This window comes from Meriones unguiculatus, chromosome 20 (assembly GCF_030254825.1).
Source record: "Meriones unguiculatus strain TT.TT164.6M chromosome 20, Bangor_MerUng_6.1, whole genome shotgun sequence".
In the NCBI taxonomy this organism is placed as follows: Eukaryota; Metazoa; Chordata; class Mammalia; order Rodentia; family Muridae; genus Meriones; species Meriones unguiculatus.
The window spans coordinates 30242166-30265669 of NC_083367.1; the positions used below are offsets into that span (position 1 = coordinate 30242166).

Sequence of the window (23504 nt, forward strand, 5' to 3'; positions counted from 1 at the left end):
CCAAGTCTTATGGACTCCAAAGGCCACCAAAGAGCCAATTCTGATGCAAAAGCAGTAGGGTCTTTTATTACGAGCTTGAACTCCAGGCCCACACTTGTCACCAACGCAGCAGTGTAGATAAAGTGTAGAGCCCCGAGCTCAGGGGGAGGAGGGTTTTTATTGGCTTACAGCAAGGTTTGGGAAATTACAGCTTAGCAGTTACACAATTTGGTGATATCCAGCAAGGGCAAGCTTGTTACCAGATGATTGTGGCTAACTACCTTTGAGCAAGCTATCTATAGACCTCAGGAATGTTAGGTATTTCTGTGCCATGAAAGGGCAACTAGCAGGTTGGTGGGCTGCTGAGCACAGACGCCCCATGCAGAGATAAGATACCTTCCCATTCTCAAGGTTACCTCCGGGCTATTCCTTGGGTAGGAGATTGTATTGTTTTCTTCCTGGAATTGGTGACCTATGACCTAGTTCCTGGGACTGGTGACTTTTGGGGTATGGGGTCAGCCCTGGTTCTCTCAATGTCAATCTGTAAAATAAAAAGAACCCAACAATATTGACAAATAATTGAAAAACACTTCACCTGGTCAATAAGTATATAGTCTAGATATTAAAGCGGAGGTGGTTTCAGATGAACATGGATTAGATTTTTTTTTCTTGCTATAGTGAATTGGTTCTCTTCCATCCCTTGCTCCTTAACTATAGAACCAATCAAAAGTGTTCTCACTAAATTCTCTTCACTTCTTAGACTTGTGTCATTCCATTTTACTCTATACTTCAAAAATATTTATACTTGGGGCTGGAGAGATGGGTCAGTGGTTGATAACACATACAACTCTTAATGAGGACCGAAGTTTGGTTCTCCGGACCCATCTAGGACAGTTTAACCTGAAACTCCGGCTAGAAATCCAGCACCCTCCTCTGACCTCCATGGCGACTGCCCCTAGGTATACACACTCCCCCACAAACACATGCATACACATAATTTAAAATAAATGAATAATCTTTAAAATATTTATGCCACTTCCTGCACTTCTGAAGAAATGTACTAACAAACTAAAGAAGCGGGCACCTGGATATTTGAAAAGCCTGAACACTCATATGTGACTTGGTACATTTCAGGTAAGCACCGAATGAAAGCCCACGGGAGCAGTTAGCATAGCAAACTTGAATACTTTAGGTCTGGTCTTCAGTGAATGCTGTCGGTTGACTAAGTCATCAATGATGATACGGCACGGTGCTTTTCCATGAAATCTACAGCACAGAATCACTTAGATATTTGTGTGCTGTGTGTGTACACGCATGTGTGAGCATGCGCATTCATGTTTGTGAATGAATGTGTGCATGCATACTTGCATGCCACAGTCCGTGTGGAGGTCAGAGGACAATTTCAGGTGTGAATCTTTGCCTTCCACCTTATTTAAGATAGAATCCATTTGCTGTTTTTCTGCCATATACACCAGATTAGCCATATACACCAGATTAGCCTGAACGGTTTCAGGGATTCTTCTGTCTCTGCCTCCTATTGGATGACAGGCATGCTAGGATTGCAGGTATGTGAACTACAAATACGGCTGTTATGTTAATTCTGTGGGTCTACACCCTGTTTCTCATGTTTGTTTAGCAAGTGCTTTTACCCATTGATCCATTTTTCAAACTCTGGGATTTTGATTTTTTTTAAAGCATTCTACATTCTAGTTAAGTTTGGACTAAGAAGAAGATTGGCATTCATTTTTCTTTTAATTCTCAGGCAATTCATATGTCTATCCATGGTTGAGGAATATTGGTGTGGTAGAATACAGACATATTCTTCAAAAGAAGAGAGGTAAGCAGTATTTGCTATATAAAGAAAGAGTAAAGATGGTCATATAGTGATTTTGTTTGTATTAATAATTTTGAAATAGGAAAATAATCTTTCTCATAAAATGTCATTGGTTTAACTTAATCCAATTGATTTTTAACATTTGTGAATTCTTACTGTATATGTTGCAGATTGTTCTAATAACTGTTAGGAATAGTCTTTAAAAGTCAGTAACTGATCTTGGTTGAGGAAATAATGAAATTATAGAGACAATGTTTACACACAAAAACATAATGATAGATAACTATAACACAATAATATGGACAATTAAATCAACTGATTCTAAAGAGCTCAGGGAGGCCAAGAGAAATGGCCAGAATAGCCAGACTCTGGGGAAACTGAGACAGGTTTTGAAGTGGTAAGATTTGAAGGAACATAACAAACAAGAGGAAGGAATTTCAGCATCTCTTTTGGAGTGTACATTGCAAAGCATCTAGCTTTCAAGTCCTTTTTCTAGCTGGCCCTCACTTGTTCTTTAAAGTATGCCCAGCCTGCTCTTGCCTCCTACAAGGATCTCCTTCCTTCATAATTCATTGCCTGTGTGGCATGTGAACAAACACATACCATGATAAAATGACAGCCAGGACCTCTCCCTGGAAATGAAAAGTCTCTAAGATCAGCTTCGGAAGAAAAACAAGCAAAACTAATAGAGCAATCCTATAGAAATCAGACGTTTGTACAACTGTTGAATTTGTTTTATTTTCTCCCATTGTCTGCATGGGCTCCCTGGCACTGTAGCCTCTTGGCTAATGGGCTTTCTTTTACCATTTGTCTTCACTCCAGTCTTGTTCCCTTTGATTTGGCTGTCTCCTGCCTTTGACATGTTAGCAGCATTTGCTTAATATTGGCTGAAAATTTTGTTTCTTTAATTTACAATTTGTGGTTGGGAAATGATCTGCTTTTGTTTCAGGTTGTTTAATGTTTTCCAATATAATATTCCTTCTTGCACTCCAGCGGGTTCATTTACAAAACATTTAATGTCATTTGTGTCTTTGAAGAGTCCTGTCTTTGGTTAGAACAAAAGTGAGTTCCTCCACAGAACTTGTGATACTTTGTAATTGGTAAAGATTAACTTCACTAGGCTTGTGAACCAATAAAGGGAGTAGGAAACTTTGCATGTTTATTCTTTTTTATCTATTAATGTTTCATTCAACAAAGTGTTTACTGAAACTCCGTATCTGTTCCAAACTCAAGGCGTAAAGAAGGTTAAGCTTCTGAACCAAATAGTTTATAGTTCTTTGGGGGGATAAGGGGAGAGGAAAAAATGAGGAGTGAGAATATAAAATGAAAAGAAAGATAAACTCTCAAGAAGCTATGAGAAGGTCAGAAGGAGGTCACCATCTCAGAGAGAGCCCTCCAATATAGTCAGTGCCAAAGCTTGAGCTCAATAAAAGAAAGAGAAAATGTCATCTCAGGTCTTCAGAGGAAAGTGTGCTACCGAGGACCAAAGTCGGGAAGTATCACAAAGCTTCAAGATACTGGAGAAAATGATCCAAAAGTAAGAGGTGAGCATAAACCTGACTCCAGAATGAAACATCTTGTCTGGGAGCCAGAAAGTGTGACGTCAGCAGTATAGACAGCACAAACCCATTCAAAGAGATACATTAGCTGGCTTAGTGTCACAGTGATTTGGAAAGCAGAGGGAGGACTTGGGAGCCAGAAGAAGAAGCAACGGTCTGCTGGAGAGTAATGAGGCCATAAGCAGAGTAGTCCAGATTCAGATATGGGACTTGAAAGACTAGAAAGAGGAGCTGACAGAAGTAGGGACTGAAATGGAAATTTAAGCAGCCCATCCGTGTACCTTCATTCGATGTACAAAATTTCATTTACGCTTACATTTGTATGATATCCAGATTGAGTACTTCTTCGTTTTAATCTATTGCTTCTTAACAAACCAACCCAAAAACTACCCAAAGTCCACATTATTTTAAGGCTCTGTCACACTCTACATTCTACGTTTGTGTGAAGACATATACTGGCATTTGTCCATCATTATAGCATCTTATAAAATATATTTACTGCTCTAAGTTACTCACTTATTTTAACACCTGAATGTAGAAAAGAGACAACAGGCAGGTGTCACCTTCCATTCTGCAGAATCCCACTGTGTAAAAGACTGGTCCGGTGTGGCTTATTGACACTCCTGTGTTCTTAGAAAACATTAATGTGCATTCAGGATAAAGGGGTCAGCCTTCCTGTTTTAAAACATGTCGTGCTGTCGTACTTATCAATCAGTTTCAAATGCTTGTTACGTTTAAAACGTGAAGAACTTTGAAATAGCAAGAGGCCGAAGGAAAGTTTATCGTTCCATAAGTATCAAATGGCCCAGCGCAATGCCAACTACGTGTTAACTGACACTGTGTATCAGGAACCGCAGACCCCTGTCCTTGGGGATGTGTAGGATAGTGAAAATAGACGTTTCTTATGAAGATAATTTTTCAGTTTATTGAAATATGCTTGATAAAAGCTTTATAAAGTGCTATCTCAGATATGCACAGACACTGTAAATGGTTATCATAGCCACAAGCATGCCTTCTGCAGTGCCTATGGGGGTACTTAGGACACTTAAGAGATAACCTCAAATACAGTTTTTAGTCTCTAACCTGTTATTATTAACTGCAGTTCCCAGGCTATATGCTAGGTGTCCAGAACTCATTCGCATTAGAATAAATGTTTGTTTGTTCTGAGCACACTGTCTGTGTCCCGTACCTTTGCCCCTATGACGGTGACCTTTTTTGCATTTCATATATGGGTGAGATCATTCAGCATTGTCTTCTTTTTTGGTTTGTTTCATCCAATATGTTTCCCTCTGTGTTCTTTCGTGGAGACTGACTGATTGCAGTTTTACCTCTTTTTTATGATTAAAAAGAAAAAAAAACACAATTATCCTTATCGCAGGTCATGTGATAGTTAATCTTCATTGTCAGTATGACTGGATTCCCAGTCTGTCTAGAAGAAGAGTCTAACTGGTCTGCCAGGAAGGCCTTTCCAGGGAGCACTCTTTCCAGGAAGACCCACCCTGAACATGGATGACACCTTGAAAAACAGGGGAAAGGAGAAAGCCTGCAGAGCAGCAGAGTTCATACATCTCTGCCTCCTGACTGAAGACGCTGCTTGCTGTGCAGTTCTCACCATGACAGCCTGTGTCCCCTCAAACTGTGAGCCAAAATAACTCCTTATTTCCTTAAATGGTTTCCTGTAGAGTATATTTGGTCCTGACAACACTTCAGGTAACAATGAAGCCTAAGAAACAAAACTCAACTCAGAATGGATTCTTAAACACAGGGGGAAGCTGCAGCAGACACTGATTTCTGCAATGAGTTTTTGATCTTACACCAAATGCTCTGGTCACAAAAACAGCAATACATAGCCCTACACCACCCCCGCATAGCAAAGGAAATAAAATGCAACAACAGCTTCTGAACTGGGGAAGATACTTGCAAAGTTTTTGTTAAATAAGAGGTTCATATCCAAAAACTATATAAAACTCAATAGCAGAAAGACAAAACTTGATTGAAAACTAGGCAGATAACTTGAATATATATATATCTCAAAAAATACATAAAAATAGTCAATAAGACAGATTTGCAGCACAGGAAAAATTCTCATGTTGTATGCTAGTGACACAAAGTCCAGCATACTTTCATTGACAGCCAGGTTGAGCGATTTGCCATAGGGTATCAATTTGCTCCTGCACGAGGTCAATCCTCTGATTGAACACCATCAAGCTTCCTTTTAGTTGAGCATTAATTCCTTTATGTACAACTAAGGCATGAGCTACATTGGCTAAATGATTATTCAGGGTCTGAGCAGTCTGCCCAGTATGACTCATGGCTAATGCCCTGGTGGTAGCTCCAACAGCCGCCAATGAGATGGCAGTAACAATGGTGGCTGTAGTTCCAAGATCCCTTTTCTGTCTGAAGAGAGTCATAGCGTGAGGGGCATCAACGGGCACAGGCACCCAGTGAGGCATGCGAGTAACCAGGGCATACCTAAATTTACTAGCATTCCAGCATTGGGCAAAAAAGCAAGTATCATTACCACAATTGGTAATTGGACTGGAGAATTCGATACTACGATGGAGCAGCTGAGAGTGGCCATTGTCACAGTAAATTCTACCGGAGTGGACGCAGGACTAGCCACAGGATTATCAACATGGATTGCTGCAGCCATGAATCATCTGAAGGAATGGACGGGCATGGGAGTGTTAGCAGGCCTTCTGGTGTTGGTCTCCTTGGTTTGCCTGTGGTATATATGCAAGATTAGAGTCTCACAACAGTGTGATGCAGCCATGATCATTCAGGCCTTTACAGCCATTGAAGCAGGACATTCTCCCCAAGCATGGTTGGATACCATAAAAAGCTAAAATGATATGCTCAGGATGCGAGGCTAAGCACTGCACTCAGGGTCAGCCGCTTTGGACCCAGAGAAGAGCATGTCTGATTGCATGCGGGTTGATGCCCCAGGTCCCGCCTCTGAGAAAAAGGTATCGGACGGGTCTGATGCTCTTTGGGTGGAGGACACCTAAATGAACATCGGTACAAAGTCCCAATTTATTTCTAATATCAGAGATCAGACCTCTACTCTTGCCTGATGCGTCTAAAACAAAAAGGGGGAACTGTAGAGAGCTGCGGAATGCTATGCCTTAAAGATGGAGCTGGTTTCCGCCTTCCACCTTCCCGATGGTGAGTGCTCTCTGTCATGAACAATTCCACATTTGGCTAAGGCTGAGGATCTGGCTTGCTTCCATGTATGTGGACCTATCTGCATTGCCCCCGTGGCATGCCTGGGTTGGCTACCCAGAGGCTATTTAAGCTGTGGGCTGGCTTTCCCCGGGGTCCGAGGATTGTTCAATGTTCCTGAATAAACTGCATTGAAAAAAAAAAAAAAAGAAATATATGGCCTCTTTTATATGCACCCTTATATAAGTATGTGCATATATATTTCTAAGTATAATCTGCTAAATTTACATATTGTTATTTGTTTATAAGTTTTTAGTGATGGCCATTTGGTTTTGGATAACCAACTGATGTGCTGCTCCTTGGAAATACTATTTTCTTCTTCTTGCATTCCTTGTTTTCCTGTGGTTCTCTTTATAGAAATGAGATAAATTATTTGTATCATTATTTAAGAAAACTATTGTAATTAAAACTGATTAAAACTGAAAAAAAAATAGTCAATAAGTATATGAAAAGATGCCAGGAGATGTAAATCATAAAGAAGACACATGTCTAGAGATGGCTCATTGGGTAAAAGCACTTCCTGTGCAGGCATGAGCATTTAAAGTCAAATAATCAGCAGCAGCAAAAAAGGCCGAGTGTGCCTCGTGCGCCTGTGAGCCCAAAACTGCAGAGGGTGGATACAGGACTGTGGGGATTTATGGCTCCTAGCATAGCCTCAGGCTCAGATAAAGGCCATCTCAAAAGAATAACATGAAGATACAACAGAGCATTCAGTATCCTCATCTGGCCTGCAGGCCCCCATGAGCATGAGTGTGTGTGTGTGTGTGTGTGTGTGTGTGTGTGTGCATGACAAGACCTGAACTGAAACACAAGACAGAAGGAAGCGAGGGGGAGCAGAGAAGAAGGAAGAAGGCTCACATCAGCCCCACTGTAAGACAGAAGCCACACTTCACTCCATTTTAATCATTTCCTGTTTTTAGATATACTTTTAGCTCCATTTTTTTTTTTTTTTCTGGGCTCTTACTAGGTTAATGAACTGATGTCCCATCTTTGTTTCTAAGTGACCTGAATCCCTATAAATTTCACCAAAGTGGAAGATTTCTAAATATCTATGATTTTGTCCTTCCTCTTCGTTTCTATATTTCCATGGTATATAATGCGCTTCTTTATGCGTATCATATCTGATTGATACAATATTGCTAATTATAGAAGCACACAGTTGGGATGCAGAGCAACACTGGTACATCCCTGTCCCGAGAGCTTAGAGCTGAATTCTGCCTGTGCCCATTGTAAGCTCCAGACTTTTGGACAATCTTTCAAATCTATAAATAGTAAGAGGCATATTTTTTTTTTCAGGTCAATACCTGTATACCAGGTACCAATAAAAGTACCTCGTTCTAATAAAAGTACCTTGTATGGGACAGCAGGTAAAAATGGGATTGCCACCATTATAAATGAGTCATTCATAGTTATTCTCCAAGATACATTAAAAGTCTTCACAGACCATGTGACCGGATTAAATGAGGCACTACTCTGCACACGCCAAATATTTGGCAGTGCCATTAATCTGTGTAAGCCCCCACAAGAGATTATTTTCTGTTTAGTACCTTCTCATGAGAACGAGAAATTCCCTTGGTTTCCAGCATGGCCATCCAACTATCATGACCTCATTCTACAGGTCAAAGAGTGTATATGAGGGCTCTGGTAGTAATCAGGAATATCTATTTTAATTACACACTGGAGTTACATCAGTGAGTCTACAGTAGCTTACACCTGGGTCAAGATGCCTGTGTTCTCAACCACTGAAAACTCTCATTTTAACTATCTGGTAAGGTACTGTGAGCCACTTGACCATGGTAATTAATGTAATTCAGAGTAAGTGTTTAGTAGTTCCTGCAGAATCTGGAATTCTGGGTTTCCTTTTCTTCTTTTTCTTTCCTTTTTCTTCTTTTCTTTGGGGTGCTATGGCTCTAACCAAGGGCCCCATACAAGAATGCTCTACCACTTAGCTGCCATAGTCCAAGCTGTTACATTTTTCCACAGTGCAAAAATAGCCTCTATCCTTCTGGAAGACAAACATATGACTCTTGTAATGGTGACAGGATCTTTCTTCAAAGAGACCTACCTTGTTCTCCAGCCAGGTCTCAGTGGCAATAAACTGGGTTAGATATGAGCACTTGGGGAGTGGCCTCAGCTCTCCATTAAGTCCACTTGGGTTGCAGTTTGGGATACCATAACTTGAAGTCTCTTTCTTATTTAGGTAAGTTAATAATCTAATAGACTGCCTATCTCTTTTCTCTGCTGGAGATGCAGTGGTACATTAGAAACCACGATGGAACCCAGAAACCTAATGCATTTTGGTCTACAGTTTATCTCCCTTGCCCTTCACAAAGCATGAACTGTGTCCTTGGTGGACGGGTGCTGCTGCTTTGCCTGTGCCATCTGCCTTGAAGTTGAGCCCCCTGCCTCACACGTACCTGGCCTACAAACAGCTGAAGCTACAGAGTGTTGCAAAAACACAAATGCTCCCCTCAATAGCATTTTGCTCTGAATCACAGTGAAGGCAGTGTTCTAGAGTTTTCTAGAGTATTCAGATTCAGTTGGGAATAGGGGTGATGCTTATAGGTGGCAATTCTATTCCCCCACAACTATTTTCCTCAGCCGCTGAATTTGCTCCTTGTTTCTGGAAGCTGTGCTACATCAGCTTGAGATACACACAGCTCCTGGCACATGCTCAAAAAAGCAGGGTTGTTTTTGTTGTTGTTGTTGTTTTTGTTTTTTTGTTTTTCTCAGAAAATTTTGAACCAATTGTTAAGCAAACCATTACTGAAAAATTAAACACACAAAGAACCTTCAAGCCTGTGTGAAAAGGAAACCTCAAAGTACAGCGAGACAAAACATTGCTTTTCTCCTGTGTTCTCTTGGGATTTAAACTGTTAAAAATGATTCTCTTTAGAGATGTAGCAAAGGTCTGTATCATGCAGATTTGGGTTTTTTTTTACTTACTATTTTATATTTACATGCAGAAGCATATTAGATGAAAAATCAACATGCAACATTATCTTTAGGGCACAAAAAAGACAGATAATGTTTACCTCACTCAAAGAATTGTTCTAAGAATTCAACATAACAATGCACAAAAAAGCACATCACACAATGCAAAGCACACGGGAACTTCTACTGTGTGCTTGTTTATGTGCATGTGTGCGTGTGTGTGCCTCGGGAGGTCAGAAGAGGGTGTTTGATCCCGAAGAGCTGGAGTTACAGCCACCCAACATAGATGCTGGGAAGCAAGCTTGGGTCCACTGCAAAAGCAGTATGTACTCTTAAACACTGAGCCGTCTCTCCAGGGCCAGGAAATGCTTACTAAGTATTAGTTGCTACTACCTCACAAGAGAATGGCATTACATGCCATCAGTTCTTAATGCAAAAGCCTAACACATGCATCTAGCTCTCAAACTCCACAATGTCCTGGGGTCAGTGTTTGCCACTTGACTCTGCAGAAGCAGCTGCACCCACTCAAGCCGACAGAGGTTTTATACCTTCCTCTCCTTGGCTGGGCTACGTGCATACGCACAGTGCTGCCTGAGTTTGTCCTCAGAGCAGCTTGACTCTCTAACCTAGAGTAAACTCAGCAATGCGAAGCCTGTGATAAATACACAGTGAGGACGATGTTACAGTGGCTTGATTTATTGTGTCTTATGAAATACAAACCTCCTCGCATCATGGGAATTAGTGATGGAATTTTAAAAAGAATAACAAAATGAAATCAGGAATGGAAGAAAAAAAAATGTCCTGGTCCAACTTTAAAAAAAAAAAAAAGCTTTCTAATAAAAAATGCAAACCAGATGCAGTTAGAGATGACTGATAATTAAGGATGATAAATGGGTAATGTTTTCTATTGAATTACCCAGTGCAAACAATTGTTTCTACATAAGGGAACCATTTACATACGGCTGCTGGGCTATCTTTATACCTAAATTTGATTTCACAGACAATTCGCCTGATCTCACTGTGCCCACTCCACTGTAATCTTTGCATTATGTTCAGGAAGGTGACGTTATGACTTTTCAGAAACCCTTTTGAAAGAATAAAGAAGGATGGTCTAGATTATGGATAAATGCCATCTCCAGTGAGCAAAGTCCTTCTCTGATAAAGCCAAAACAGGTGGAATATAAACAGTTTCCTCAATGCAAATGACACATTAGCACAGAGGTATCCATATACCCAAATGCATCGTCCATTGTGACAAAACATACATATTTTCAGGCACATGTAGGGATGAGATGCCTTTGATAAAACGTTTTCTTTTTTACTGGGAGGTTGGCTCAGCAGCCAAGAGCCCTTGCTGTGCATGCGTAAGGACCTGAGTTTGACCTCAGCACTCACATAAAAAACAAGGTTACATGGTCACATGCATCAGTTATCCCAGTATTGGACAGAAAAGCAAAGCCAGAAAGATCTTTGGGACTTGCTAACCATGAGACTATCCAAAAACAAACAGAACAAAACAAAAAAAATTGGTGAGCTCCAGGGTCAGTGAGAGAAGGGAATAAGTCAGAGGATAAGGCAGAGAACAATACAGAAGGAAGTCCGATTTCCTCGCCTGGCCTCCACACAATCACTTTGAGGGCATGTGGACCTGTACACACATACTCCACAGACACAAACACTTCTTCACTAAGTCTCATAACACTCTCTCTCATAGTCATGTGGCATGACTGTAGCCTCTTTTCTGAGTTCCTCCCATGGTGCTAGTCTACGACTAAACTTAAAACCTCACAATGCAGCCATAAGGCTGTACAGCCTGTTCCCCAAAACCATTGCTTAGTCAGTGCTAAGATGATCTAGCCTACGGATGGAGCTGGTCTGTAGCCACCATTCACTCCACACCCTGTGGGCATGCAGACGAGGGGTTTCCAACTTCTGACATTGTAACACAGAGGTGTCATCTACAAATGCATCACATTGCATTCACAGCAATCTTGCCATGCATCTAGCCCAACAGCCACATTGGACACACTTGATTGAAGAATATCCTCATTAGCTAGTTGGTGGTTGGTTGACAAGGTTGTGTTTGAGCAAGGGATCTATGCTAACCGTCAACTGAGACAACTAACTAGCTTATATTATCTCAGGGGGTATTCTTTAGGGAAGATGGAACGTGTTACTCATATAAGAAGAAAAATGTTAATAAGGAAAAATAGCTAGTAGTCAAACGATGACCTCTTTCTACCCCGGAAATGCCCTAACCTAAAACTTAAACCTTGGGCTTCTCTAACCCAAACATTACATTTGTTGCCTGGCTTGGGAGGGAGGACATACTTGGCTTTCCAGACAAAGGTTTCCAGAACATATTGACAGAGGAGGATGAAAGAAAGAATACAGGAAAGAAATGTGACCTGTCTAAGCTTCTCATCTCATTTTGGGTGCCCATATAGCTGGTGTGATTTCCTACCCATACATCTCAGCGCCCAGATGTCGCATATCTGAAACAGAACAGGTTGCGCATCGTGGCGATGACAACATTAAAGGAAAATCACTCTTCAGCTCAACATCAGACAGCTAAATTGTTCTGTTAGTTTGAAATTTTAAAATGAGCCCCAGATGCTCCAATTTCTTCTGGCTTCTGATTGAGAACACTAAATAGAGACAAATAATTGATCGGGCTATGGGAAAGAGAGGAAACTGCTTGTGATTGGAGATGAAGCTTTCCAAAGTTTGAGTCTCCAGTTAGTTATTGAGTATCTTCTTTCAGCCTTCCTTCTTGAAACTGTTGGATTAAACAGAGCAACTTGACCCAATCCTCTGAAACACTCCACAGAGTCCTGGCCGTAGGATGCAAATTTCTCTTGTGCCATGTCCAGAGAAAACATTACCCAAGTTTGTGTTAGAAATTTGCAAAACTTCCTGTTGACAAATGGGCTTGATTTTAGCTGAGGTAGTAGGAAGGAAAGGCAGTTTCTCCCTTGATGTTTTTAGAGCCCAGTTTTTAATATTTTGCTCCTCCACTTAGAAATAATTAACTGTTAAAATTGAATTCATTTGATTAAGATAATAATCAGCCAACTACTAACTATAATTGTGAAGATTCTACTGTTGGTGGACCTCGGATTAGAAGTGACATATATAGGATACTTACTTACTCCCAATGAATATGGCACCTATATCATATAAAGCAATAATTATGAACTGGGGAAATACCTCAGTCCATAAAGCAGGCATAGAAACCTGAGTTAGATTCCCAGACAAACACACGTACATCCACATCCCCATGCATGTATACATACAAAGCAAAAATCATGCAATGGATTATGATCATCAGTACCTTGTAAGGCAATTGCTACTTGTTTTTGTTGTTGCTTTGTTTTGTTTTGTTTACTTAACAAAGATATAGGCAGAAGTAGCAGCTTTTTTTTTTAAGCTGCCAGTGACAAACTCAACTAAACCTTACTAAGAAAATGCCTGGCTGCTGTAGCTAAGGAGGTCAAGATGGGAACAGGTGCTGTTTGATGTTGAGATCTGTCTCTGCATTCAGATTCTGTCACCCCTGTCTTGTCTGTCATTTTCAATAACACTTCATTTTCACTTCATTTTCAATAACATGCACGTGCTGGGGACACTGCATTGCCACAGCTACATCATGATATGCATGCCTAGGCCTTAAAGCTGAAGGAAGAGATTCTCTATCCTATAGTTAAGTGGGTTTGACTGGTCAAAATATAGGGCATATGCCCAGCCCTGGAATGAATGGTGGGAATAAAGCCCTCGCTCTATGAAAATACATTAGAGGACAGACAGTTCTCAAAAGAAGATGTGGACTCTGCCTCCAATGGGTGTGATAGACCACTATGTATGTTTTTTCCCTTCCTCTCACTCTTGAGTAACATTAGCAGAACACTATTCAGACATTTAGAAACGGGTGGATGTTTGAACCAAAACTCATGAAACCTAACACTGAGATGTTATTTAATGTAGGACCTCTTTGGAGGAGCATATATATATATATATATATATATATATATATATATATATACTGTTCAAAGATTTTGCTACAGTAATAATTTAATTTCCTACATAGTCAAGATTATTGAATATATATTTAGTAATTTAAATATATTTATTTATTTGTTTGGAATAGCAACTGGCTTATAAAACCTCCTCTGAGGAAAAAGATTTGTAATAAAGAAAGTTGTGTGTTCTCTTTCAGAAGGATAACTCATTGAGGTATCACAGGAGACTCTGTTTTGAGACTTCTACAGGGCCACAAATTCATCCAAGGACGTGAGACACAGATTGTCCATATTATTACCCCTGCAAGAATGGCCAGGAATCCCAAGCAAGGTAGCCAGAGGCAAACAGTGACCTTCAGGTTGAACTGGTTGACTCAGTTATCTAGCAGGAGATGGGTCCAACATTGACAAGGTCTGATGGGCGGCCATCAGTTCCTAGACTACAAAAGGACCCTTTACTCAGCTGTGTCGTCCTATGCGCAGCTAACGTGGGGCCACATCTGCTGCCTTCATCAAAAGGTGACAGTTGCTTAAGAGTAGGTTCATAGCACACTTTATATGAAGAGCAGCATATCCTAGAAGGGCACATAATTCATTCAATCTCTAACACAAAGATGGACACTTAAGAAAAACTACAGGAAAATTCATTGTATTCTTTACCTTTCATTTGATCTCTCTCAGATCTTAACAATCTACTTCAAGCCACCACATACAAGTTTGTTTGTTTGTTTTATGTGCAAGTGTTGTCTGATGTGAGAGGCAGATGATCTGTACCTATGAGTGCAGGTGCCCTCTGAGGCCAGAAGAAGGCATTAAATCCTCTGGAGCTGGGGTTTCAAGCAGAAGCACTTGGAAACTCAGATGCTCAGGTCCAACACAGGTCTTAACCACTGATCTACCTGTCCAAGCCCTGGCACTGGCTTAAAAAAAAAAAGCTGATTATTCACACCATGTATTCTTCCCTGTTCTAAGGGGGTTCTGGGTAGTTGACAGAGATATATGACATAGAGAGGGATAGCAGGTAATAAGAGACACATCCTTTTTTTTTTTTGAGACACATCCTTTTTAAAGAAAAATATATACATTACTATCAGATACTTGTTTATGTATTCAAATAAAAATGTATAAAGGCATGTATATGCATAGTAAAAAAATAAAGTAAAATATTCTGAGTTGATTGGTTCACTTATCTACATTTTCCAAATATTCCAAGACAAATACAAATATTTTACAATTATAAAATTTGTTTTACAAAACATCTGAGAAAGAAATATTCATACACAAATGCAAAAGCTCAAAACCATATACCTTACTAGGCATGCTTTTTTGGGGTTTTTTTTTGTTTGTTTAGTTTTCTTTTTTTATAAACAGGCATAGCTGTATGTTTCCAAGCTGTTGTCAAAAACATTATTCTCCAATTCTCCATCCTTCTGTTACCAGTGGCTGTTGTCTGGATCATACTTACAAGTTTTTGGTATCTTGGTCAAAGAATTGAAGAAGCATACACAAATGGCAAAGCCAAAAAGGATTATATCCAAAGGCAAAGTAAGAGAGTAGGTAAGTTACAAGGGAGCAGGCCTCCCCGCCCCCACCCCAAGAAGATTGCTCAGGAGCCTCGGATTACCTCTCACAACTTCCTTTTGTGGGTGCAGAAAGAGAAAGAGCTAGTTGCTTGAGATGGGCTACAGGTGGTTCCCTGTATTTATTGACAGGCTTCAGTGATATATGCCTTTTGTGCATATCTTCTCCCATGATGCACCTGATTTTAAATATCTGTGTGCCCCATCATGCATAGTAGTAAGATAGGGGTTCTCCCTGAGTGTTCATTCACCCAGCAATTCATCTCACCAAGGGCTGCTAAGGGCTTCCTTAGGGTTAGTAAGGCAGAGTGATTGGTTGCTTTGTTGGGAGATGTATAGCTCAGTGAGGATGGGGGTCCTAAGTTGTTCAACATTTTGTTGGGAAAAGTGTGTGTGTGTGTGTGCTTGTGCGTGCTTGTCTGTCTGTAGCTCAAGCCAGCTGGAGTCCCCCAGGTTGATAAACTATTTCTACGCTTGTCTTCCCCCTTCCTGCCTCAGTCTCCCAAGTGCTGAAATTACTAACATTGAGCATAGAGAACCACAACAAACTACTTCATTGACCTTGTTTTTTGTTTACTTATTGTGAATTTAAGCCTAATGCTCTACCTTTACACCTTACGCCTACACCTATACCGATACCCTCAGCCCCAGTCAAATACACTGTGGACAGAAGAGTCACAGACAATGCCCAACCCTACCTTACAGCTACATAAAAAGAGAAACTTCACTGATTACAAAGTTGATATTAAGATTTTAAAAAAATATTTGGGGCTGAAGTTGTAGCTCAACTGATAAAACGCCATGCACCAAAAAAGCCTGGGTTCATTCCAAGCACCCCAAAAAACAAGACACAGTGATCCACATATTCCAGTGGAGGAGATGGGAGCATCTGAAGGTCCGATAATCATTGGCAACAAAGCAAGTTCAAAGTCAACCTGGGCTATATGAGACCCTATAGTACCAAAAGAAAAAATAAAAAAAGGTCAGGAAAAATGTGGATTTTCCTGATGTTAATAATTTTTTTAAACTCCTCCCAAAGTCCTCCTTAAGACACTACAAAATAATGTAGTAATATGCTTAGAGGCATTTGAAAGTTACCTTGACATATTCACCAACCGTCCTTTTGATGCTCAGCGGCTCTAAACTGAAGAATAAGATAGGAGCTGTGTTTGGCCTTTTGTGTCTTTGGTTCTACATGTACAGACTTCAACAGATCGAAATTATTTTTATAAAACAAACAGCTGCGACTTGGCACAATATCTATTGTTTTCCTGTCCTTGACGTTAGTCCCTAAACAATGCAATATAGCAACTATTTGTACAACATTATATTGTACTGGGCATCTTAAGTGACCTAGGAATTACTTAATGTACACACAAAGATGCATATAGATTACGTGCAAATGCTATGCCATTACTTTTTAAATAAGAGACGAACAGCTGTGGAGTTTGGCATCCAAGGAGGTGGGTGATGATAGAACCAATCCTCCCCCACCTCACAGGCACCAAGGGAGAACTGCGTTTTCTATTCATATCACACAAATGATGCAATCACATAATCAAAGTAGGTCAGTAATTATTTCCAACCTGGTTTTATGTTTGTGACTTTGTGATTCATGTTCCCATCTGCGAGTGAACAAACGAGGGCAAGTCACGATTTCCTACTGAAAGGATTTCACTTATTACCTAAAAGTTCTAAAAAGCAATTAAAAACGGTATTATCACTAAGAATGTTGGTGGCTGTGCATAATCCCAGTATGAGGGAAGTAGAAGTACAATTAAGTTCCAGGCCCCAGCTTGAGCCACAGAGCAAGATCCTATCTTGAAATCAAAGAACAAAAGAGAGAAACATCAAGATAGAGTTAGTCTGCAGAGTTCACTAACACAAACTGAAACTAACAAAAAAAAAAATGCATGCCCAGAGATTTGCTTTCCCGAGGGGAGAGAAAGAACCACATTCTACTGACCTTACAGTGGGTGAAGTCCCTTCGGAGGGCCTCCCAGGATGCCTGCAATTACAGAAAGCTACCTCATCAGAAAGCTCTGGGACCTAGCTATCCAGGACTGCCAGGAAAATGCCTCCCTCAGACGCACAGCTAGAAAGTTGCTCCCAGAAATCCTAGTAAGGGAAACACGACACAATCTTTTCCTTTTAATTAATTAATTGTTTTATTAAGTTCACTTTATTCACTTTGTATCCCAGATGTAGTCCCCTCCCTATCCCACCCTCCCTCCCTCTCCTCTTTCTACCCCCCACCCCCAGTCCACTGATAAGGGAGGTCCTCTTCCCCTTCTCTCTGACCCTAGTCTATCAGGTCTCATCAGGACTGGCTGCATTGTCTTCCTTCATGGCCTGCTAAGGCTGCTCCGCAACCCCCCTCAAGGGGAGTTGATCAAAGAGCCAGCCAATGAGTTTATGTCAGAGACAGTCCCTGTTCCCATTACTAGGGAACCCACTTGGACACTGAGCTGCCAAGGGCTACATCTGTCCAGGAGTTCTAGGTTATCTCCATGAATGGTCCTTGGTTGGAGTATCAGTCTCAGAAAAGACCCCTGAGCCCAGATTTTTTTGCTACTGTTGCTCTCCTTGTGGAGCTTCTGTCTTCTCCAGGTCTTACTGTCTCCCCCTTCTTTCATAAGATTCCCTGCACTCTGCCCAAAGTTTGGCTATGATTCTCAGCATCTGTTTTGATATCCTGCAGGGTAGAGTCTTTCAGAGGCCTTTTGTGGTAGGTTCCTGGCCTGTTTCCTGTTTTCTCCTTTCTGATGTCCATCTCGTTTGCCTTTCTGAATGAGGATTGAGCATCTTACCCAGGGTCCTCCTTCTTGATTAGATTCTTTAGGTGTACAGATTTTAGTATGATTACCCTATATTATATGCCTAATATCCACTTATAAGTGAGTATATACCATGTGTGTCTTTCTGCTTTTGGGATACCTCACTCAGGATGATCTTTGCTAGTTCCCACCATTTGTCTGCAAATTTCATGATTTCCCTGTTTTTAATTGCTGAGTAGTATTCCATTGTGTAAATGTACCACAATTTCTGTATCCATTCCTCAAATAAGGGACATCTGAGTTATTTCCAGCTTCTGGCTATTACAAATAAAGCTGCTATGAACATGGTTGAGCAAATGTCTTTGTTGTATACTTGAGCATCTTTTGGATCTATGCCTAGGAGTGGTATAGCTGGATCTTAAGGTAGTACTATTCCTAATTGTCTGAGAAAGTGCCAAATTGATTTCCAAAGTGGTTGTGCAAGTTTACATACCCACCAGCAATGGAAGAGGGTTCTCCTTTCTCCACATCCTCTCCAGTGTGTATTGTCACTTGAGTTTTTGATCTTAGCCATCCTGATGGGTATAAGGTGAAATCTCAGGATCATTTTGATTTGCATTTCCCTGATGACTAAGGACATTGAGCATTTCTTTAAGTGTTTCTCTGCCATTCTATATTCCTCTACAGAGAATTCTGTTAGCTCTGTACCTCATTTCTAATTGGATTACTTGATTTGTTGGTGTTTAACTTCTTAAATTCTTTATATATTCTGGATATTAGTCCTCCGTCAGATTTAGGGTTGGTAAAGATCCCTTCCCAATCAGTAGGCTGTTGTTTTGTTCTGACAACTGTGTCCTTTGCTTTATAGAAGCTTTTCCATTTCACGAGGTCCCATTTATCAACACCATCTTATGTGGAATGTTTCCAAAGACTTTAGCCCAAAAGGCTCTATCACTATATCCATTTTTCATGAAGATGGAACAAGGCAGTATTGTTTGCTCTCCAACTCTTTTGAAATTATAGGTCCCATTTCTGAGGCCTGAATGTCTGTGTTCTCCTTAAATTTATCCCCAGAAGGACACATGCAAGCTGTACTTGGTGGCACAAGACTGTAATCTCGGTGCTCTGCAGACACAGGAAGATTGTGAATTCAAGGTGAGCCTGGGCTACATATATACAGAACGTGAGAGATGGAGCAGGAGATGGAGAGAGAGGAGCTGAAGTCTGCAGTTCTGCTCTCTGAGATGACAGGGCACAGTGAGAAGATAGCCTTTTTTGCAAAACAGGGAGCTGGTCCTTACCAGACACCAGGTCTGCCAGGACCTCAATCTTGAATTTCTCACATGTGCATGTGCACAGACATATACTGCACAGACGCAATAGTGGTTTGTTTTTAAATTCCAATGCTGAAAGAAACTATAAAGAAGGGAAGGGATAGAAGGCAAGGGGAAAAAGTATCAGTCCATGGTTCACTGTATGAAGTCCTAAATGCACAAGAGTCATGCCCAGGACAGTCTTAGCTCATGTCCTTGGTGCCTCAGAACAAAAGTTCCCATCACCGCTTCAACTAAGTAGAGCTGACTCAGAGTGGAAGAGAAAATGAATCGAATATTCTTATCAACCAGATCACAGTACATGCTTTTATAAAATGGAAGACAGGAAGACATGCTCAGATCATGTGGGTAGTTAGTGCTGAACTGAGATGAAGGAAGACTCTCAAATTCTGGTGGCAACAACACCAGCATCATCTAGGAAGTCATCGAACATAAAAATCCCCGGCTCTATTCAAGACTTTCCATGTCAAGGACTGCAGGAGGGGGTTCTGGAAATCTGTGCTATGCTACAGTTTCCAGACAATTCTGGGATATGCTAAAGGTTAGAGACAGCTGATATCGCAATATGGAGAACATTTTAGCTGAGACATGAGCTTCTGACCATCTGAAAACCAAATTCAGTGACTTCTTTTTGCTCTTGTTGCTACAATTTTTTACATCTTATTTATGCACTTTAGTATAATACTCATATTACTTGCTTTGAGAATTTCATACACAGATACGGTGTATTTTGATCATGTTCACCCCCGCTCCTCCCCAAGCTACCTCAACCCCTCCCAACTTCGTGTTCTCTCTTTATTTTTATAACGCCTTGGGTCCAATTGGTGTGGGGCCATCAGGGAGAATGTGGTGGACCAACCAGGGGCCACACTCTTCAGAAACCATTAACTGCCAGCAGCTTGCCAGCAGGGGTAAGAGCTTATGAGCTCTGTGTTGGATGTTGACTAGCTTGGTCTGTGGAGGTCTTGTGCATTCAGGAGCTGTTAATTAGGAGTTCTTTAGTGTTGTGTTCCTGTCACATCCAGAAGACACTGTTTTCTCTGCTGCTCCCTGGCTTCCTCACAATATTTCCTCTCTCCTGTGTGGTTCCTGAGCCATGGAGAGATGGGGTGTGCTAGAAATGTCTTCTTTTTGGCAGAGCGCTCCATAGACATTCATTCTTTGTGCTTGGATCAGGTGCAAGTTTCTGCATTAGCCACCATTCTGCAGGGGGACTTCTTTCTAAGCCCAATTTCTCTGCAACTTGTGTGAGGCTTCACTCTAACACCCAAGAACAAAACAGAACACAACCTCATTTTTCCCCTCACTGTTCAGGATGCTGGTTTTTGTTGTTAGCATTGGGTCTGCATTGAATTATCTGAAAGGATCTCAGACATCTTTTACTGTTCCACCAACACATGGGAAAATCAAGCACTCATGACGTGTCAATGCCCGCCCTGCTCCTTTTCTGCATTTGTGTGATTATGTTTCTGAAGATAATCCATAGCCTTAGTAATCCAAAAGTCCAAGGACTTATAAGATCTACTAAAAATGTTATAAGCTCAAGCGAATTTGGTAAACAAAAATAAGAATTTAACTAGGACACAAAATGCCAGTGGCCCAAGTGCCTTATGATTAAAACATGACGTCTCTTTTTCATGAGTTTTACAGCTAATTAGAAAGATTTATCAGCATCCAAAAGGAGTCCCCTGGAGGAAGCAGGGCTGCACGCAGTGATTAATGATAACCAGTTTCCACACAGTGTGGAAAACTACCACACTCTTAACTGCTCATGTAGGAAGAAGGACTAGTGTCTTGAAAGAGGAGTTATCAGGCTGAGGACAGAATAAGACCACAAATGATATTCATCTCCCTTTGTCAGCCCTCAGCTCCAAGTTCAGCTCTGATCAGCTTCCCACTCCTCTTCAGTAAGGGTTAACACAGTCAACAGGGCAGTCTCTGAGGCCTGCAAAGGTGATGGGGGAAGCATGATTGTTGTCAAACAAGTCTGAGTCTTTTGTGGAGTGCTGAGCAGACTGATCTCTCTAAACCTCAGTTTTCTCATTCCTAAGAATGAAAAGAGTACTAATAACATATTGTTTTATTTTAAGAATTATATGAGATAACACGCATTTAAAAAATCTCATGTTTAGGATATAACCTAGAATCTTTGCTCAGACAAAGCTCATGGTAGCTCAATAACCAATTGTTTTCCCATAGTAAGGGGAACAGGGACTATCTCTGACAGGAACTCAATGGCAGGCTCTTTCACCTCTCCACCCCCCAAGGGAGGAGCAGTCCTGCTAGGCCAGAGAGGAGGACTTTGAAGCCAGTCCTGAAGATACCTGATAAAACAGGGCCAGACGAAAGGGGAGGAGGTCCCCCCATCAGTGGACTTGGAAAGGGGCAGGGAGAAGCTGAGGGAGGGAGGGTGGGATTGTGAGGGAATAAGGGAGCGGGATACAGCTGGGATACAGAGTTAATAAAATGTAACTAATAAGAATAAACAATAAAAAAAATCTCGTGTTTAAATAGATGCCTATAAAATGGTGTTGTTGTACAACCATGTCATTAATTTTCAAGTTGGGTTCATGTATGATGATGTCACCAGCCAGAGCGCAATTCCCTTGAGAATGAGGAATATTTTATTTAATATACAGAAAACAAAATGAAGAAGGGAAATATGAAAGGATAAAAAAACATTCAAAATTTTCTAGGGAACTTCATCCTTTACTTCAGGTTTCTGGTCTTAAGAGCCAATTTGAATTTTTCAAAAACTTCTGCCTCGGGAATACTGGAATGCCTCAAAGTCATTTTTATTCAGATTTGGAGAAAGAAAATGTGTAAGTGGTTTAGGTACAGGGGAGTGGGCAGAAAGGACGGCAGAGTGGAGCGTGTCTGTGCAGCAGACAGTGTGGCTGCCCTCCAGCGTCCTCCAAGCTCTGACCGCTCCCAGCAAGCTGGAAACCAATTTGAACCTTGATCCTGCTGTGGAAATCCTGGAGAGAAAGCAGAAAAGGGGTGGGTCCTTGGCTCTTTAAGGGGAAGCACATCTGGATCACTGTCCCCAGACATTAATCTCTCTTTCCTGTATTTACCCTCTATCCAGAGAAGTCAGAAGAGTTAAAGCAGCCCATGGCCACTGTGTCATGTGTCATCGGTGTGTTTGGTTTGGTTTGGTTTCTATTCGGATGATTCCGGTTTTGCATTTCCCTTTAACTTTCCAACTCCTTGCCAATGGATCAGCTGGAAATAGCCATACCTTACCCCACTGGCTAATACTTCAAAAACAGAGGCTGCTTTACCTTGATACCTTATGTTAATGCCCTCAATGAGCTGCGTCACAGATTTCCTTAGAGCCAGTTAGTGCAAACCAATGGAAGGCCAGAAGGAAGGGAGGGAACAAAATCTTTACTTGACATGTCCTTTGACTTGGCATTCTTGGAGTCTCATAGAAATCCATATTTCTTTTAGGCAAAATTACATTTCACTAACCCCTATTACAATCATTCCTCACTCCCAGGGTAGCCAGCATCATTTATTAGGGTCACCCTTTCACCTGTCTGAGAATCCCAAATACTGAGTCATTTGCCAAGTTAGTCCTTGCATGAGTCTCTTCTAGCGAGCTTCCTTGCTTACCTGCTTTCATAGATTAGCCTTCATTACAGGTCGCTCCAGCCGCCAATCAAGAAACTAGTTCAGGGTTCTAGTTCATGTGTCTACCAAACCTGTTTACAGGTAAATCCTTCTAGCCACCAATCAAAAGAAGAGGCCCGGTTTAGACTGACTTCTACTGCCAAGATAAAATCACGACCCTTGGCAGCTAGTGGAAGAAAGGGCTTATTTCCGTTGTAGTTCATTGTGACAGGAAGTCGGGGCTGGAAGTCAAGGCAGGAGCCTGAAGCTGAAGCTGAGGCAGTGGAGGAAGGCTGCTTATTGGCTTGCTCCCCATGGTTTGACTCATTTTCTCCATTAAGATTCCTTGCCCTAGATTATCCTAGCTCGTGTCCGGATGATAAAAAACTAGCCAGAACAAGGTTAATGTGGTAAGAAGCCCATTTCCAGGTAAATGTAATGGGATGTGGAGGAACTCAGGATCTTCCCAGCTTTGCAGGTCAACATCCAAGCTCTGTGGAGTCTGGGCACCTGTCCTTTTACATCACGAAATAGGTACTACTATTCCAAGTTCCTGAATAAAGAGCAGCCCAGAGAACCAAAGGAACTTGCCCAAAACCACACAGCTAAGGGATAATATTGAGCTAATTTCTATTACATGTAACCCATTGA

At 41.1% G+C, this 23504-nt stretch overlaps 1 protein-coding gene across 2 annotated transcripts in view; it reads right to left on the reverse strand.

Annotated features, from left to right (window-relative positions):
• Nucleotides 1–23504, reverse strand: part of Trmt11 (tRNA methyltransferase 11 homolog) — a 105500-nt gene that overhangs the window by 18181 nt on the left and 63815 nt on the right. The window contains exon 13 of one of the 2 annotated variants that reach the window (XM_060373685.1): nt 22012–22216. The exons of the other annotated variant lie outside the window; for it this stretch is intronic. Coding sequence (XP_060229668.1) covers nt 22070–22216 — 147 coding nt within the window. The 3' untranslated portion in view covers nt 22012–22069. Of the gene's footprint in view, nt 1–22011; nt 22217–23504 lie in introns of those variants that run through there. 2 annotated transcript variants of the gene reach the window in all.